At 33.9% G+C, this 19,857-nt stretch overlaps 1 protein-coding gene across 2 annotated transcripts in view; it reads left to right on the top strand.

Moving 5' to 3' along the window:
• The first annotated feature begins 4,398 nt into the window (after window positions 1-4,398).
• LOC130896980 (alpha-N-acetylgalactosaminidase-like) overlaps window positions 4,399-19,857 on the top strand; it is a 41,304-nt gene continuing 25,845 nt past the window's right edge. For both annotated transcript variants that reach the window (XM_057805428.1, XM_057805427.1), the window contains exons 1-6: window positions 4,399-4,498; window positions 8,018-8,197; window positions 10,248-10,422; window positions 12,401-12,575; window positions 15,921-16,015; window positions 18,770-18,931. In XM_057805428.1, coding sequence (XP_057661411.1) covers window positions 4,470-4,498; window positions 8,018-8,197; window positions 10,248-10,422; window positions 12,401-12,575; window positions 15,921-16,015; window positions 18,770-18,931 — 816 coding nt within the window. In that variant the 5' untranslated portion in view covers window positions 4,399-4,469. The remainder of the gene's footprint in view (window positions 4,499-8,017; window positions 8,198-10,247; window positions 10,423-12,400; window positions 12,576-15,920; window positions 16,016-18,769; window positions 18,932-19,857) is intronic.

Raw genomic sequence — 19,857 nt, 5'->3', positions numbered from 1 at the left:
GTAATAACATACATTAAGGACGAAAATAATGGTCAGCTCATTAGGGTAGGTATAGACGAATAATCCTATCTGACCATCAAGGCCAATTGTTACACCATTCTACAGGTTTGGGAAAATACCAATTCACGGCATGAAAAAAAAAAAGAAAAAACAAGAGGAAAACAAAGATGCTGCCAGCACCTTCAAGGAACACACTGAAGATGCCAAGGAAGATGTGAATGGCACAGATCACTCCACATCGAAAACCTGGGCCACAGAGAATTAACCTCCGAGGCTCCAATGGAAACAAAATGCGCAAGCAACGAGATTGCCGCGGAAGATCACCAAGGGGATCACACCCTTAGTGAGTCGGATGAGCCGAAGGTTTGATGGCGGATATCAAAATAGCACAAGTGAACGCTCACCACATTAAAGGAGCAGCTGCAGTCATCGCCCGGGCGTTCACTAAAAAAAACTTAGAGTAGTCCTAGTCCAGGAATACTGGGTCTACAGTGAACATGTTAAGGGACTAACCTGTAAAAACACCAAGGTAATATAATATAAAATGACACCAGAAGTGGTAGTAAACCGAAATCATCTTTGTCTTTCAGAATTTCTGACCAGAGACCTCGTACCAATTCGAAAACGACTCGAATACGAGAAAAAACGTCAAGAAATTATCACATTCTCCTGCTACTTCGATGAAAACGGACTAGACTTGCAAAGACTCTTAGACTAGTAACAAATACTGTCAGAGAAAGAAGCTGCCAATACTGCTACGATGCGATGCAAATGCACAGAACACTGTTTGGGGTATCAAATACACCAACAGCAGAGGTGAGCAAATCTTAGCATATATTTTAACTAATAACCTTGTAGGGAACACACCAACATATGTAACAAGAGTAAGGGAAGAAGTTTTAGACATAACATAGAACCTCAAAAACCTTGTAAAAACTGGAGGGTATCGAATGAGCGTATCTATTCTAACCGTACAATTGACTCTATCAAATATAAACGGAAACAGGATAGATACAAGGAACTCCTCGAATTCCTCAGAAAAGAAGACACCATCGAGGCCCGCGAAGACGTTCTCGAACAAATTGAGAACGAAAACGCGCGGCCCCACGAGGAAGCAGAGGGTGAAGTAGTGGAGTTCTCTCTTCTCGAGAGTCCTAGAGATCGAGGCAGGGACTCAAGCTTTAAAGATCGTCTCTTAATCCGAATTATGAAGAGTTCGTATCAATTGCGATAGAACACTGGCATAATACTATCTCTATGTTTCTATATAATTACTGGCACTCTCTATGACCACAGAATAATCATGTTCGGACTAGAGACAGATTCTACTGAGCCAGAAATCAGTAGGAATCCGATAAAAAAACGTAAGGCTAGACACCATATGAGTCTGGAGCAATATCTCAGAGAAGTGGCGAGGCTGCCTGGTGGAATAAATAATCAAATGTCCAAGCTAAACACGAAACCTCTTTAACAGAGCAAAGTGTTCCGGGGACTGGCAGAGATACACTAAAAAACTCACTGCTTGCAACAAAGAAATAAGAAAAGCAAAGTGACAAAGTTTCAGAAAATTCTCCGAGAAAATTGATTCTACACCTGCGGCATCAAGACTTCACAAAGTCTTGGCGAAGGGTAAAGTCAATACAACCATGGCACTGAGGAAACCGGATAGCAGTTTCACGGAGAGTGAGGAGGACAGAGCACAGCTCACTTCCCAGAAAGCGGCAATCCAGCCTCATCACTTAATAAGACAGAATATAGCAAAATTACGAGAGAAACTGCAGTGAACAAATAACATAGGCCTTAAACATCTTTATAACAAAAGTAGGGAAGAAGGATACCACACATCCCAAATCCTTCAGACCAATCAGCCTCTCCTCGTTTCTACTCAAAACGATGGAAAAAGCTGTCAACAATTATATTAGAACAGAGATTCTGAAGTGGAAACCTCTCTATCTATGTCAATTTGCCTACCAAACAGGCAAATCTACGGAGACTGCTTTGGTACAATTGACAACTGGAATTCCAAACTCTCTGACGAACAAAGAAAACGTAGTCCTTAGACATAGAAGGCGCTTTTGACAATACTCCGCACGACGATATCAAAAGAGTATTAGTTAGATGCGAGAGGAGTAGATAGGACAACCTCCAGATGGATGGCACAACTACCATCTACTACTCACTTATGTGGAGCTTAGTAGTAGATGAACTCTTATGCGGGTTGACGGAGCTCGACATACCCTGTCAAGAGTATGCAGACGACATAGTTATCTACGCAAAAGGATACTTTGCGAATTCTCTCTGCGACATAGTTCAAAGAGGACTCAACTATACAAAAAGGTGGTGTCGGGCTAAATGTCAATCCAAACAAGACCTACCCAATTTCCTGCACTAGAAAACTCAACTTCAATCACATCAAGCTAGACGGGAAAGTAATCGATTGGAAAACATAGGAAAAATATGTGGGACTCACTCTAGACAATAAATTTCTCTGGAACAAACATGGAAAAGAGATAATCATCAAAGCCACAAAAGCCCTGATGGTGTGCAGAAACTTCGCAGTGAGGAATTGGGGTTGAAACCCAAAGATACTACAGTGGATGTAGATTGTGGGACCAAACATCACATATGGGGTAGTGGTTTGGAGTACTAGAAGTAGTTTGAATACCACGAGGAACAGCCTCTCAAAGGTAAAAAGACTGGCTTATGTGCAACCGAGGCCATGAAATCTGGCTGAACAGCTGCACTAGAAGTGATTGTAAATCTCCCACCTCTCCACATAGTTCTGGAAAGCGTGACAGAGAAAACATCACATGTGCAGAGACGGAATCATCAAAGAAAAGCCGTTCCTAAATAATGAACAACAAAGCAAAACACCATATAAGAAATGAACAGAAATTCCATTAAATGGTATACGAATGGATCAAAAACAGTAGATGGAACTGGATTCTGGGACACACTGGAGCGAAGAAACATAAAATAGCTGATAAGCTTGCTAAAGTGGGGGCAGAGTCCTTCATGGGACCCGAACCCTTCTGTGGTATCAGCTACAGAGCAATGGAAAAAAGCACTGGAAAAGAAGATAGATAGGAGCAAAACCAATTATTGGGACAACCTACAAGGGCTGAGACGGGCAAAGACTCTTCTGGGAAACTAAAACCAGATCTGCAGAATGTATCAACCTAAGTAAGAAAAATCTAAGAATACTAACAGGGGTTCTATCGGAGCACTGTCGCATCAACAAACATCTGAAGACGTTAGACTAGCAGATAATGTGTGCAGATTTTGTTGTACAGAGGACGTATCCACATTATCTCGACGTATGAAACATTAAGGAACTACAGAGCACTAAACCTGGGAGAGTATGAAATAGAAGACGAAGATCTCTGGCAATTAAAGCCATCCCACATTCTAGACTTTTTGAAAAGAGTGGGATTAATGGATCAGCAGTAAACACTGGGTTATCCAGTATTTCAGAAAGAAAAGGGGACACAATAGATCCTTTAGATCGCAGTATATACGAGACCCCAAATCCATACATACATAGCATAGATTGAAGCAGAATTTGTCGTTAAAACATTGTTGATTTACAGTAACTTATCTGCTACCGTGTTTTAATCGTCAAATACCATTCGCACACAAGGGTATACGTTTCATTTCTTATTTCACACCAAAGTAGCTCTTGGGTACGTGTATGAAAATAAAATAGATTTTAGGCAGAAGTATATTTAATTACTAAGCCCCAGCTATTTATTGTACTTAAATATATTTCCAGTATATTTAAATTTCTTTATATCACCATTAATATAATTTCTTAATTGACTGTTTTTTATCTAGGAGTAGCTCCTTTCTATGTGTGATACAAGGTTTAATTTGAATTAATAACCTTATTTTATCAATATGTCGAAAATTACCACCAACAATTTGATTATGCATAATTTATTAGATTTTTATTTTATTAATTATCACCATTTGATCAATTATTGAAATTTTGGATCGTCATTACTGTATAAATTGTTTTTTAGAATTCTTTATAAAACATTCTTATTTGTGTTTGTAAAGTTACTTGGAGCCAATTTCTGGTGAAGAACATTGTAATCCATTTCAGGACATGTAACTTTTTACAGCCGTAAAAAACTCTGTCTGTTCAAATTGTTAGTCCTTTTATATGCATATGGAAAAACCAGAACAATTATTTACTCAGCATATTTTTGAATTATTTTATTTATCTTCATTTACAAATGTATATTTACAATAAATAAAAACACTTTAACAATCAGTGACAATTGATTTTTTAATGGCCGTAGAGGTGCTCCAATTTAATAAAAAATATAAATAATATTACAGAATACTAATTCAGCCCATCTGATATGATTAGATAAAATTTCAATCAACAAACAACGATACAGTAAAATAGTTCACAGAGATATATATAAAAAGTTGCAGTTCATTGAAGTAGAACTGAAATTTTGATGATGTTATTTTCGCACAACTATAGCAGGTAAAGTTTTATAATTTTTATTTTTATTAAAAACTACATGATACTACTTGAGCTGTAAAATTAACAAATTTATTAAGGGACAATGAAATTTATATCAATTAAACTGATCTATCATAAAAACATTCGAAATTAAACATTCTTATGTAAATAGAGGAGCAATTGGTGGTTTTGACATCGAATAACGGTGATATTGAATAAATTTTAATGGTTGGGTCGAATTTTTTTGATTTCAATTTTTCAATTATATAATTGAAAAAAAAATTATAAAGACTCATATTTCTGTATATCCACATAGCCAAATATTTTTATGTATACGTCGAATTTCACTTAAATAGGTATAAAAAACCATTTTTCAAAGATATCTGTGACTAGGATTGTAGGGACCTTGAGTAAACAGTAGAATGTGAGGGTGACGGGAATCTCTGGATAGAGGGGACAGAAATGGCAGCTGCAACAATATCCACTCTCTACAAATTATTTATGGAAATTTCAATCAATTTCACAAGTTTGAAAATATGACATTGATAAGCCTGTAATTATATCGTTGCAATTAAATGTAACTTTTGAATTATAATAATAATACGTACGTGCGATTCAGGTTGGAAGAATAATCTGAAAGGTATGCAGCAGCACGTCGTCTGACACCGCCAGTCATAACATAAGTTTTGAATATTGAAGATAAGTAGCGAACGATGCAAGCAATCCGGACGATAAACAAGTAATGTCTGATGTGAATTGTTAGTTATTGAGGTTTTTGTGATGCAATTAGTGTTATAATTGAGGTGTAATAAAGTTTTAAATGTAAAATTATCTTGTACAACTCTATTCTATATGGAGGACTTGGATTTGATATTAATTGGTGAAAATGAATGACATGGTGATCGAAACAACAAGAATGTAGACAGGTTGCATAAAAAAATGGAACAGAAACTAAGTGCCTTGAGAGATGATAAAACAACAAAAAAATTGTAAAGTTTGGATAAAAAATGCGTTTTCCGTCAAAATATCACAATCCAGAGGGAGCGCATATATCCGTGTAACAATCATACTACCCTCCTTTGTCGGTAATGACTGGAACTCCTTGGAGTCGTTGATACCTGCTCTTCAAGACTATGGAATTTTACAAAGATAAAAAGTATTGAATTCCTGGTTCGAACAGAGATTTGAAGATTGACATATGCAGTCCTTGTTTAGGACCCTATTCAAAACTAGTAGTCAATGAGCTGAACAACGAAACATTACAAAATTTCAGTACTGACATCACACACTTGGGAAAACTAGTTTTCCCATCAGTAGCGGAGGATGTATTAGAAATCATGGCCATAGATGTTTTTGGCGATTTTGTCAAAGATGTCGAGCTACAGCAATTTCTGTTGCATAGCAAAGTCAAAACTATTGGGGAAGCGTTGACACACCACTTCAGTTCGAAGCAGCCAAAAAAACTTTTACGAGAGATACAGTAAAGGTCAGATAAGCAAATATTGAAGTAAGCGATGATAAGCTTTTATCGAGACACTGAATTATTAACTTAACTAACTAAACTCATCAAGAAACTTGTTAAAAAAGTTGGTCCTCCAAAAAAAGTCCTATCTAGTGCTATAATTATCATAAGATCGGACATATTAAAAAAAAGTGTGGACTCCTTCGTCAACAAGGAAATGAGGACAACTAGGAAAAATTCCAATCAGTCAACTTTGGGGGGCGGAGGATGGCATAAGAAGATATCTTACCAAATGATAATTGATTCCATAGTCATACAATTATCAGAAATAATCTATTGCCTACAGTACACTTTCAAGAAAATACATATTAACAACCGTCAGTGGTGAGAAGATAGAAATTATCGGAGAAGCCGAGGTGAACATGGTAATTGGAAATCAGAAGATTTATCAGAGGATGTTAGTTACAGATATCACGAATAGTGGGTGTGGACTTCGTATCAGATGTCAGATGAACACCGTAAAAGCCGATTGCACGGGAATGCTAGTGTTCTTTCAAAAAAAGCTTACCAAACTGATTGAAAGCACTGTTACCGAGCAGAACAGTAAGACTTCGTGAAGTGCAACAAACGGTGACCCCATTTAATAGTGCTCACATGAAGGACGAAAGATGCTCACGGTAATTCATGGTGGCCTTAGGGGAGCACATTTCGGACTGATTAAAATCATGGAGAAATCGAGGGCAATGTTCTATTTGGTCGGATACATACGACATGACTGATGGCTGTCATAGATGTACCGAGTGTGTAGTTACTAGAGGACTCAGAAGTAGATCCGAAGAGCTGCGTCGAAGATAGAAGCTCATGCTAAAGTCCGCAACAAATAGTGATTGCATGAAAATCCGGTCTGGTCGTTTATTTGGACTGGTTACTCCACTTATTCATGTATCAAGCGGAAGAGTTTGTTCGAACGAAACAGTTTTAAAAGGACGGAAATGTGACGGCTACACAGTCGCACGCTTTCTGACGGCTTAATGTAGTGGAAACTATATAGTGTATATATGACACTACGCGCCAATAAAAGTGAATTATTGATAAGTAGTAATCAAATTTTTGGAGAAGCAAATGTTTTTTTGAATGAATTATCCCGTTTATGTGTCTGTTTCAATAAATCAAGTGCTATTTTTATTTGTTTTTTTTTATAGTTCTGATGACTTCTCTTTATCTTCTCTCTATACAATAAATATTTAGGATCTTATAGTTGCATCACTATATTTATATGTAATTTTTTCATATAAAAATAAGCAGATCATAACTGCAAAAGCTGAAATGGAACAAAATTCTACAGACGGATATACTCTAGATGTAAATCTCTCTTCAAGGTTTTAAAATTTAAGGAAGAAATATGTAAACAAATCAATGTTGAGGGGGCATCCGAATCAAGTGTTGCAGCACCATTATCACAAAATTATCTCAAGCCGACTGAACAGAAATATTCCATTCTTCTTCCGTTCAGGGGATGATTCCTTTACTGTAGCACCACAACAGAGAATTGAGTATCAATGTCGAAATTCACAGCTGTTAAAAAAGCCAAAGCTACATGAAGAGCTAAAATTATTCCAAAAAACGATAAATAACATAATGAAAAGAAAAATAAATAAATATAGCCAACTAACAAATAGAATATATACCTACTACTTCATTGCTATTATATTTATTTTGAAATAGTTTTTTCGTTTTTAAAACAAGATCAATAAAATTTTGTGGAAATGTCAAATATAAAAGGCTTAATATTAAGCAAAGCAAAGTGCTTAAATATTGTGGTTAAAATGAGCTTTTTTAATCAAGATAGAATATTAGGAATAAAAAAAAGTGTTTTCAGTTTGAGGTTCTTAAGTATCTCAAAATTCCAATCTAAATGGTGTGATTCGCTCACAAACAACAGTGCAAAGTGAATGTAAATACTCTTCCATCTCCACGGGAATATGTAGGTGTTTGGCAATAAAGATAAATGAAAAAACCATAATTGAACATAAACTAGTTCTATATAGTTCATGTACTTAATATCGTTCATTTTTTAGGTATCTCCAAATGAGCAACATTAACATGACCTTAAAATTTTTTATGATAATTATGAGTGTCTTAACAGTAGTGAATGGTTTGGATAATGGTCTGGCGAGAACTCCTCCAATGGGTTGGATGCAATGGGAAAGATTTAGATGTCTAACTGACTGTGATAATTATCCAGATGAATGTATTAGGTAGTTATAGTGATAAAGCTGAATTATCTATTCTTAAACCTCGATCTTCAAGACTTCTTCTAAAAAATCATATAATTTATAATGTGCTCTGGAGAATATTTGAAAAATAGTCATTATAATGATAGAAAATATAATTTTGAAGGTATTAAACCAGATAAACGGTCAATAACACTGGGCGACTTTAGTAGTTTTAGATTGCAAAAATCTCTAGAGATCGAAAATGAATATTTTGACTAATCGTTGTAGAATCAAATTGAATATAACTTCTTATATATTCGTACTCCTTACCCTGGGCATATATTTATTCTTCAAAATTTTATAGCTTAGAAACTCAACTTCTTTTTAATTTAATATTTAATATAGATATAGGCATCCTCCCCAGAAAAAAAGCAAAAATGGTCGAATATAGGACGAAATAAACCAGCACATCATTATCACCAATTCTCACTGACTGCTTGAAGAAATTCTATCCTCTTAATATCATCAGTATAGATTTAATGCGTCATCTAGGGCGATTACATCACCTATCAGAACTAATAGGCCAGTTTACTACCACTAAAATTCAGTTTCCAATATTTATTATTCTATGTGACTCCAATTTTTTAAAAGTCGTTGTCTATGTATTTCATGTTTGAATTGACGGAAACTTTGGAAGAGGTGATAAGCTGGACTGGTCTTAAAAAAAAGTAATACCAAGACTATACGAAGACTTGCTAAACCAAGATCAATTGTTCCATGACTTATGCGGTATTTTTGCTGTATTCAATGTTAAGGAATAATAAAGAAAGTATTGGGAACCAACTGAAAATTACAAATGTTGTTTATTAAAAATCATCACATATCCTTTATTATAAGTTCAGAGATTTTAGTTTCCAGTCAATTAGAAATATATTCAAAATTTAAAAAATCTAGAATTGGCAAGATAATCAATTCTGTATTCTATCAGTAATAAGAGTATTTTTAATAAGCTTTTATCGGGATTCCATCGAAGGTATCGAGACACATATTTTAAAAAATGAGCTGGAAAAAATTAAAAGTTTCAATGCTTCTTTCTTAAACCTATCTTCTATCATCTTTGCTTATTATCTATGTAGTTTCATTGATTTTGACATAATACCACATCGATTGCTAACTACTAAGTCTATCAAACAAAAATATCGTTTCATTCATCAAGTTAGCTTCTTTGTAAAGTGATACAATCAGTTCCTTGCTTTTCCAAAGTAACTATATCATTTTTATAGAACGATTTTTCTACTTTGATGATAACTCTTCCACGTTTGATATACTATCTCTTGAAGCCTTATTTCAGATCTGAATACAGTGGATGCGGGAGTAATTCGTTTAAGTCATTGAAGTGCATTAACGTTTTCATCGTCTTCTACCTAAGAACCCTTTTTGAAACAATCAAATAATGTATAGTTATAGGGACGATGCCCAATAAGCCTTAGGTATACCTATACTTTACCAGCCGATTGTTACATTTGTTTTTCGTACTGAACCCACTGTTTACACCACCACTCACAATTTACACTGTCTAACGTTCGTTTCGATAACCAGACGGGAGGTAAACTGTTTACTTCAGTCTCTGAGTGGTAGTGTGTTCACAGTATGAATATCCTCAACGGTTCCAAAAATTCCAACTTTAACATGCTCAAATGGTTATTTAGAAACCCTTTCCTAGATATCATCGTGAGGTTTCTCTCATTTCGACGTTTTCAATCATGATTTCTATGATACTTTTTACGTTCTTCTGTGTAAGTACCTATTTTAGATGTCTTTATATTTGAACATGATGGGTGCTTGTACGTTATCGTTAGAAAGATAGAACTTCAAATGAAAAATATGATTAGTTACGACCTCTATCTATAAGGTCGGGTATTTATTGATCTATTTACTCAGTTCTTAGTTCTCAGTTCTTCTTATCCCCAATATATTTCTTGTTTTTGAGATTTAGGTAACATTTTACCAATCATATACAAACAAATTGTGAGATATATGGATAGATTCCCGTATTATCAAAAAAATTCATTCACATATACTTTCATTATAGTGATAAATTATTTCGTGCTATGGCAGACCATATGTTATCAGATGGGTATCTTGATGCTGGTTACGAATACGTTATTATCGATGATTGTTGGTTCTCCCATAAAAGAGACAGTGAAGGAAGATTACAACCGGATTCTGATAGATTTCCTTACGGTATCAAAAGCCTAGCAGATTACGTAAGTTTCTTTATATGAATTTTTGTATTGATTGCTTTTGAGGGTTTTTCACATTTCAAGATATCAAAAAAAACTGAACTAATTTATGTACTTTAAAGATAGTTAATTTATCAACACCATAAGGAATGGGAGTCAAGAGAACAAACCTGTACATAATCCACCTATAGACACTAGAAAACTAGAGTACTGAAAATTTTACACAAACTTGATAGAGTGAAGATTGACATAATAATTGGAAAGAGAAATATCTTAATTAAGAATGTACGAGGGCTGTTCAGAGAGTAAGTTTCCGTCTAACGCAACATGGATGCATCGATCACGTGTATTTTAGTCTTTGTGCACAACGCAGCACCCAGTTCTCAATATGAAAACATTTCCACATTGCTCAGTTTTTTGATCTTTCAATTGAAAATGTAGTATGAAATATATATATATATATATATATATTTATATATATATATATATATATATATATATATATATATATATATATATATATATATATATATATCTTCAAACTCATGGCAGTCGCACAATTTTCAAACCCTATTAAAAACTCTCCCATCTAATTAGATCCGTCAAAGACAAAATATCCAATGAACACCAAGGAGTGTATGAAATCCCATGTTCAGATTGCTCCAGTTCGTATATTGGCTAGACAAATTGGCGTATTTTCGTCAGAGCTAAGGAGCTTGTCTCTCACTAATTTCGATATGTCTTCCACCCTTGCCCAACACACAATCGATTTCAATAGAACCAAAACTAACATCCCACTCCGCTCCTTCAAGTCCAGGATTATTCGAGAAGCTATCGAAATAGAGAAACGTCCAAACTGTCTGAACACAAGGGACGACAGCTAGAGATTGCCGGCAACTTGGAAACACCAACAACACTTCCTCAAAAAGCCCCGAAAAGCCGATCTCCAATTACCCCTCTCTAATTTGTGTCTGATGAATATTGCAGTTATAAAAAAATTCATTAAAATTAAAAAAAATTCGAATCTTTATTGGTCTCACCATAATTATGGATTGAATTTATATCCTAAGAGAAAATTAACAGGGATCAATGTCAGTAAATTAATAAAAAATATTGAATTAAGAGCTTAGCAAAACTGCTGGAGTGACAGATTTTTCCAACCAAAAACTGAAGATTAACATATTGGTATAATGTTAAAAGAGTATGAATTAGGCACTTTACAAAATATGATGTTAAGGTAATTAGAGCAGATGCTTAAAATGTTAACTTTAATAAAATAGCCTATGCGATTCTTGAAGTTTGAAATTTCCGAATTGTAACATTCCTGGCAGGTTTTGAGTGACCCCACATGAATAGTCTGCTGAATTCTTGTCGTCGACTAATTGCGGGGGGCACGGAGAAGCATTTCAATCTATCTGCATGACGTGCAACAGAAAAAGATCTTGTAACCAAATATTTTTATGGTCTGAAAGTTTAAAATAATATTTCTAAATAAAATAAATATACTTGATGACTGCATTATAAATAAAATTTTTAAATGCTTTAGAGCATCAGTTTGTTCAAACTTTTAACCAACATCCAATAGATGTTGTTTTGGGATTTCGGTGAGGATATAAATTGTGCACGATATCACACGTTCTTATGCACATAATCATATCCTATTCAATCAACACCAACATTACTAGTTAATTGAATCACCAAAGTTATGTTATTTCAGTTTCTGAGGATATCGCAAATGTACCTAATTTCGAAATTATAGCAGATAAGTAAAAGCAACGTTATTCGAAAACTATCCAGCATCTCTCAAAGCTTTCAGAAACAATAAATGTTATTTTATTTCTAGAAAAACAAATGATCTAAAAACATTGTAAATATCATAATATAGATTATATTACCAAACCCTTAGAAACCTAAGTTTAAAAAAATTTTAGAAGACGTTTCCGAGATAACTGAGGGATTTCATGATTAGAGCTCTGCATATACTTTTGGTATGTTCTTTCAGATTCATAGTAAAGGTTTGAAATTTGGAATATATGCAGACTATGGTATTTTTACATGCGCTGGGTATCCCGGAAGTTTGAATCATCTTGAAATTGATGCAAACACTTTCGCAGATTGGGGAGTAGACTACTTAAAATTTGATGGTTGTTACTCAGATTATATCACCATTGATAAAGGTACTAGAAAAATTCTATAATTAAATTTGTCTATTATTTAATAAGTCATAGAATTTAAAATCTTATACAGGACTGAAGCATTTTAACATATGTAAGTTTATGTAAATGAATAAAAAGATGTAAGTATTTTTATGGAATTGGGAGGTAGTCTTCATGCAGATCCGAATTCTTTCTAAGTTAGTGGTTGCCAACCTAGTTCAATTACGAACCCCTCAAGTCTTAGGAACTCGTGGTCATTAGGGAGGCATGGTACACCAAGATTCCCAAAACTCAGTTACTTATTTTTTCTGAAATTCCTCCTGCACTTGATTGGAAAACTCGAGACATCCAATGGTCCACGGAATTTATTTCGCACAACGCAGCTTAGTATTCATTGAGCTCCTCTAAATAATAATTATTTAAATTTCAACAGCTTTAAGCTAGTTACAAATTTTTTTTCTCAAATGAACTGCAATACCTATTTACGCATCATCTGTGCATGGTAAATATTCCAAGATTCGATATTGTCTCTGAAGTGCGTTTCCTTATCCTGCAGTTTAGCTTATTTATCTAATCTAAGATATAAAATAAGTTTCATCATCAGAATATCATGAAGTCGGCTCGGCTAAACACATTTATAATCCCAGTGGAGTTGCGTAAAAAAGCGTAGAAAATAAGGACTTCTGTATACAGCTCAGGTTTTTGCAAATTTTTTAAGTATGCGAGAAATGACAATGTTAGATATTATATAATTGACCAACGCTGCCAAAAAATTTGAGCAATTCTTGTGAAAACTCTGGAAGATTGAACCATACAACGCAATCCTTGTGCTCGCGGTGCAAGTTTTATGACTATAGACATTCATCATTGGTAAAATTGATAATTAGCCTTGACGATTTCTTTGTGGGTCGCGAACGTTTGTTCCAACGGGAACAAGTGGAAACTATGAATTTTACAAGGGTCTATTACTCTTACAAAACTATGTACGAAGAAAGAGGTCTCAAAATTGGGTAACGTATTTTTTCCTTATAATGACAATGCGCCGTGCTACAAATCCACAAAGCTGTCTTGATTTGTTATTGGCTACTAAAAGTCTTCCTGAGTGTACACACATGCTTTTTCTTCTTTAATTGCCTTATCCATTACCAAAGTTGGTTATTAACAAGGCTATGCTGATATTGTTTATTGTTTAAACAGATCAACAAAAGACCCTCTAAACATAAGTTGTGCAACAATTAATGCTGTCTTCTCTCTGGTCCCCTCTTACTATCCACTTTGCCTTGGACACTTGCACTTTTCTTTTGCTAACTGTAAAGACTGTAAAGGTTATTTTCAAAATACGCCGAAAGATTCCATTCAATTTAGCGATATTATGCACTATGTGAAAAAACCTGGAACAGGTCGATTTTCATTCTTAAATTGACAATTTACAGTAGATTACTCTAGAGTATAAGAAACCCCTCGAAAAATTTAAATAAGAAAGGGTTTCGTGTGGCACCTTGTTGGAAAGGGATTTTAGTCATCTGCTTAACAATATAAAGTTTTTCAAATTTGGGGTAATCATAACTGAGAAAATTAATTTTTAAAATGAAAATTTGTAATAATGTTATTTTGTTTATTTCTTCCGTTCTCCTAACTTTTAAATCAGCAATGTTGTCTATTAAAATATACTTTAGAATTAATCAGGTATTTTCGTATCTGTTCCGCTAAACATTAGAAAAAAATCTTTGAAGATACTAAGAAATTAGTCAAAAAGCCAAATAAACAATTGATATGAATTTGGTACGCTGCTGTCAATTATTTGTGCGCGTGTTAAATTTAATTATGGCTCATTCCGAGACTCAAAGAATATACATTTTAATAATGATTGGTTGTGGTAATGAAACAACTTAAAAGGAGGTTTGAGAAATTTTTAATAATAAATATACTAGTCAACATGTTTCGCAGTCTATAGTAAGTAAAATTGAAAAAAAGTTTCGTGAAACTGGATATATAGAAATATTGAAACAACATTTACTGAAACATATATTTTGTGAGTTTTGCATAGAGAAAAATACCCCTCCTACAAAGTTCAGTGGTTCAGGAGTTAAATGAAAATAGTTTTTTTATGAAGCGACGTTTAATTTAAAGAGAACGGATAGCAAACAGAACTGCACATATTGGAGAAGAGATAATCCTCACTGGATGTGTGAGGCTCACATTCAATATCCTAAAAAAGTGAACGTTTGGGCATTAACAAGAAAATAATTGCCGCTTATTTTTTTGAGAGCACAGATCTATTTACTACCAACAAGACGGAGCTCCATCGCATTTTGCACGTACAGTTCGAAACTATTTAAACGAGGTTTTTCTTAAGGTAGATTTGAAGACATAGAATGATCGATCCAACGGCTGGATCCCCCGTTTTGACTCCTCTCGATTACTCCTTATGGGGTTATGGAAAATAAAAGTAAATTATGATAGACCAGACAATATTGCTGATTTAAAAGTTAGAAAAACGGAAGAAATTAACAAAATAACCCCTGAGGTCATACGAAATGTACAAGAATTACAAATTCGCCTCGGTTATTGTCAAGAAGTGAATGGTGATCATTTTGAACATTCAATAAAGTACATTGAAAAATACATTCTAAATATTAAGCGACATTATTATCTTCATCATACATAAAGTTTTGTGAGAGACATTATCAAAATTTTTCATCTTAGTAATTAATTTTCTCATTTATGATTGCACCTAATTTAAAAAACTTTATATTGTTAAGCAGACGACTAAAATCCCTTTCCAATAAGGTGCCGCTCGACCCCTACTTTTATTTAAAATTTTCGAGAGAGTGCTAATAATTTAGAGGGGGTGCTGGAAGGGGATAATATTTTCATACTGTGAATTGTCAATTTGAGAATAAAAATCGATCTGTTTTTTCACATAGTACAAATAACGCTAAAATTGAATATATGGACCTTATTGTATAGTGTTAAACGCAACTCTAGCTCTTTCTAGTCGTGATCGTATAATTGATGTCTGGTTCCATTTTGTGTTTACTTTGGTTCAAAGATATGTGTACGTTTCTACTCGATCTATTTCTTAACCCTTTATAGTGAGACGTACTGCAGGATGTTGACTTTTGCTAATAATCATTTGTTTTGTTTTTGATATATTCAAGGAGAATCCATATCCAGCTAGAAATAAAAATTTTTCACAACATATTGTTAATGAGAAAGCTATGACAGGTTAGATGAAAGCCATTCGAAAAGAAGCCATCTAGAAAGGCTTCCAGTCATGGAAATAGTAATAATTTTCGCAATTTCCATTGACGAAATTTTTTTTATGAACAAGTTAAGAAAACTAGTTAAATACTTTAATTTTAGGATATATTGAGATGGGCAAATATTTGAATGCAACAGATCGTCCAATAGTTTACTCTTGTAGCTGGCCAGCTTATCAAGAATCAAACGATATGGAAGTAAGTAAATCTCGTTTCACGTTTAGACTTTGATAAATATTGAGTATGGAGGGTAAATTTCGAAGAAAGCGCCCAGAACAACTTTCACACATTTGTACAACGCAAGAAGTTGAAAATTGTTATAATGAGCTAAGTTTTTTAATTCATCTACAATTGCTACATTCATTCCCTTTGTCTACACCAGCACCACCCTGGGTTTTTTAACTGTTATTAGGATTATACAGCTTAGGTTTTACAGCTGCATACTTATTCAACGCTTCTCTCATTTGAGATACTCCTAGTAATATTAATTATTATCGCTTAACAAAAAATGATAGTTTGACAAACTGAAAAACACGCTTTAATAGTAAGACTAAATAAAAAAAATTTTAACACTTTTAATAAGGGTGAAGTGATTGATAAATGATATTAATTTATTTTAAAAAAGTGAGTGCTTGATGTTCTTTGATATAAATATTTTGTGTTGATAGTCTATTAGGATCATGGTACGAATATGTGAGGTTTTGTGTTGTGATCGGTCCTTGATAACTGCGCGTCAATCTTCGTCTATGTGGAAAATATTTACAAACTGAAACATCTGTAACATTTTTGGATATGACTTTCGACGAATCTATCACTTGGAAATGAAACATAAACAATCATCTCCTGATATGTCAAAAACAGTTGAACATTTTAAAGGTACTTGCTAAAAAAATTGGGGAACTTATCAAGAAACTCTGTTCATGCTTTTTTGCACTTAAATCAGATCCAAGCTAGATTATAGTTCAATTACCTACACGAAGGGTGCAAATCACTATTTAGCCGAATAAATAGCATCAATAACACAGCCCTACGCATAATCACAGGAGCATTCCGCATTACATCAATCGAGAACCTTTACACTGATCTGAAGTGCCATTTCTAGAAGACAGACGAATGTATCTAAGTTTATTATATGCAACTAAAAAAAGATAAACCCTACATATCACAATTGCTTGCTCCCAAAACCAAGAACTTCCAAACCATTTTATGTATGAATTAAAATTTACCCGGCAATACTCAACTACTCACTTTCAGAATACTATCCTAAAGAGCTCAATCCCGATTACCATACTTAAAAAGTTCTCTAATTACTTCCACATTTACACTGACGTTTCAAAGTTCTCCAATAAAGTCGGAGTAGCTGCAGTGACACCAACCTCGACTCTTATTTTCAAGCTCTCATCAACTAGCCTTATTCACTCAGCAGAGTCGTATGCACTATATCAAGCCTAATAAATGCATCTTACACAAATAACCACCTCATTCTTTCGGATTTTCTCAGTGCCCTAAAAGCCATACAAGCCACCTACCCAAACCATTCCATTATTTCTAAAATCAGCCCATATAAAAATCCATGGTAAAGAAAAAACAGACGAATATGCCAAAGAAGCCGCATAAAGCGACATAACGGAAACTGTTACATCATTAGAAAGTGCGGATATAAAATCCACCATAAAATCCCAAATAAATAGTGCGCGTGAGAACCAGTGCAATAAATAAATTAAATGACGTGAAAGAGTCAACAAAGGCCTGGTCTGTGTTACCTGAAAATCGACGAGACCAAGTACTCAGTGTCCTCAATTAACAACGAATCGGCAACAGACGCAACTTCTGGCGAACTATCAGACTTTCTAGGATCTTCATGGGGTTGATGTGTATTATCAAATAAAAAATACGTATTTAAAATAAAAGTGGGGTACGGAATATTTTAATTCCTATGAATTGTCAGAAAATTTGAATACTCACTCTTATTTGCTTATATGCAGGCCACTATTCGATGTAATATGCCACATGTTAATCATACAGTATTAGGCACTACCCTATTATCCTAATTGTACGTAACTTGTTGAAGGATCAATATGAAATCTATCATATTATTACGAACTCGTCCCCGAATGAAGAAGCCCTGTCCGGTTATAATGGAATTCTAGATTTGACGAAGTTGCGGCCCTTATTTGCTTACATTTTTTCTTGTGATCGAATCTCTAGAAAGGTCAATTCATTTATTTGTTTTTTTTTCTTTATTGCCTAGAATATTTTTGAACTTCGTTTTGGATTTATTAAGTAGTTTGTTTAGCGCAGTTAGGTTAGTTTATAATAAATAATCATAGTGAAAGGAACGGAATAGAAAAGTTACTGAAGAATTTAATCAAATTATATAAGTTAATTATGTACTAGTGTAAAGAGTTCAAATAAAGAGAGTGAGTAAAAGACAATGTTTAATAATTCACCCCACCTATAGTAATAGTTTAGATATATGAGAAAAAAAAACATTACAATATATTCCCAAGAAATTAATAACCGTTAGGATTTGTGGAATAAAATATATAACTCTTTCAATTTCAGGACTAATCAGCTATAAATATTGAATTGAATAATTGGAGAATTTGAAAAGGAACAAATCGTGTCCCTTCCGTTCTCCTTCAGTAATCAACTGGTACTATATCTTAAAAAAATTTATTGTATTCTCATTTATCTAAATCTACTACAATCAAGTCTTGAGGAAACAACAACAAAAATTTTTCTTTTTTGACCTAAAATAGCCCGTGTATCAGAATAAGACATTCTGTTATTTGTTGTGCTCTGGTTGAAATCTTCATATTTTATACTCATAATTTTCTGTTCTATTCATCAGTCTAGAGTTTTAAAAATCTTAATGATATTAAATATATTCTTTCAGTATTGTCGACTTTATTAGTTTCTTCAATTAATTGTGTTTTTATTTCTACATAGTCTAACTATACAGCGCTAGCTCAAACTTGCAACCTTTGGAGAAATTGGGACGATATAGACGATTCTTGGGAAAGCGTTTCAGAAATTATATCGTGGTTTAGTACAAATCAAGATCGCCTGGCTCCATTTTCTGGACCTGGACATTGGAATGATCCTGATATGGTAAGATACTAATATATGAAAATCGTAAAACTTCAATCATCTTACCTTACTTTGAATTCACCAGTATAAATTTTAATAATAAATACTTGGTGCGTTAATATGGGATTTTGGATTTTAAGAAATCCAAAAGTCGAGAAAATGTAGAAATCAAAATTGAAATTAAAACAATCCATCGCACGCCCTTCCATCATCTGCCAATTCATTGTAGTGACAATTCATGGGAGCGTCGATTCATGCCTAACCTAACCTAATCATATTCAGAAACATAAGCCAATGCTGCGAGAAGTCTCAAATTACGTTGGCTGAAATGAAAAGCGCAGTCTCGCAATTGCTTAGCAGGATGACTTTACCCATTTCAATGCAGGATGAGAAGATAGTGAATTGAAAATAATACCAAAGATTTGGTCTACAATTAGTTTCTGTTGCAATAAATATCGAATTGTCATGCGATTGATTATCGTGCGATGAATTGGCGTGACACGATCAAAATTAAATTGGAGCGATCGCTAGTATCATCAAATAATTAATTTATTCATTTGAGCTTATGCAGATGAACACTAAAAACAAAACTACACAGGCTAGCCTATGCAGATGATATGATAATCTTAGCAAACATAATTGAAAAATACGTGCAGGCTTTTCATATAAATGGTAGAAGTAGAGAACCTAAGAGTAGACGATTAAAAAACCAAGTTCATGAATATAGCGAATACTTATCAAAGACAATGAGGAAGAAAACATAGAAGCAAGGATGGAGCAAGCAGGCAGGAACAATAAACAAGATAGTAATCTTTAGTACTTAATGCCAGCGAAATGTGGATACTATGAAAAATGAGAGGAAATTACTTAGATGAACATATGAACAACTATGAACATATTGTTCATAGTTGAATCTACGTTTTGATACGTCTACTGATATCTGATTC

This window comes from Diorhabda carinulata, chromosome 8, assembly GCF_026250575.1.
Source record: "Diorhabda carinulata isolate Delta chromosome 8, icDioCari1.1, whole genome shotgun sequence".
NCBI classification, from domain to species: domain Eukaryota; kingdom Metazoa; phylum Arthropoda; class Insecta; order Coleoptera; family Chrysomelidae; genus Diorhabda; species Diorhabda carinulata.
This window is presented reverse-complemented; position numbering and strand designations above follow the sequence as displayed.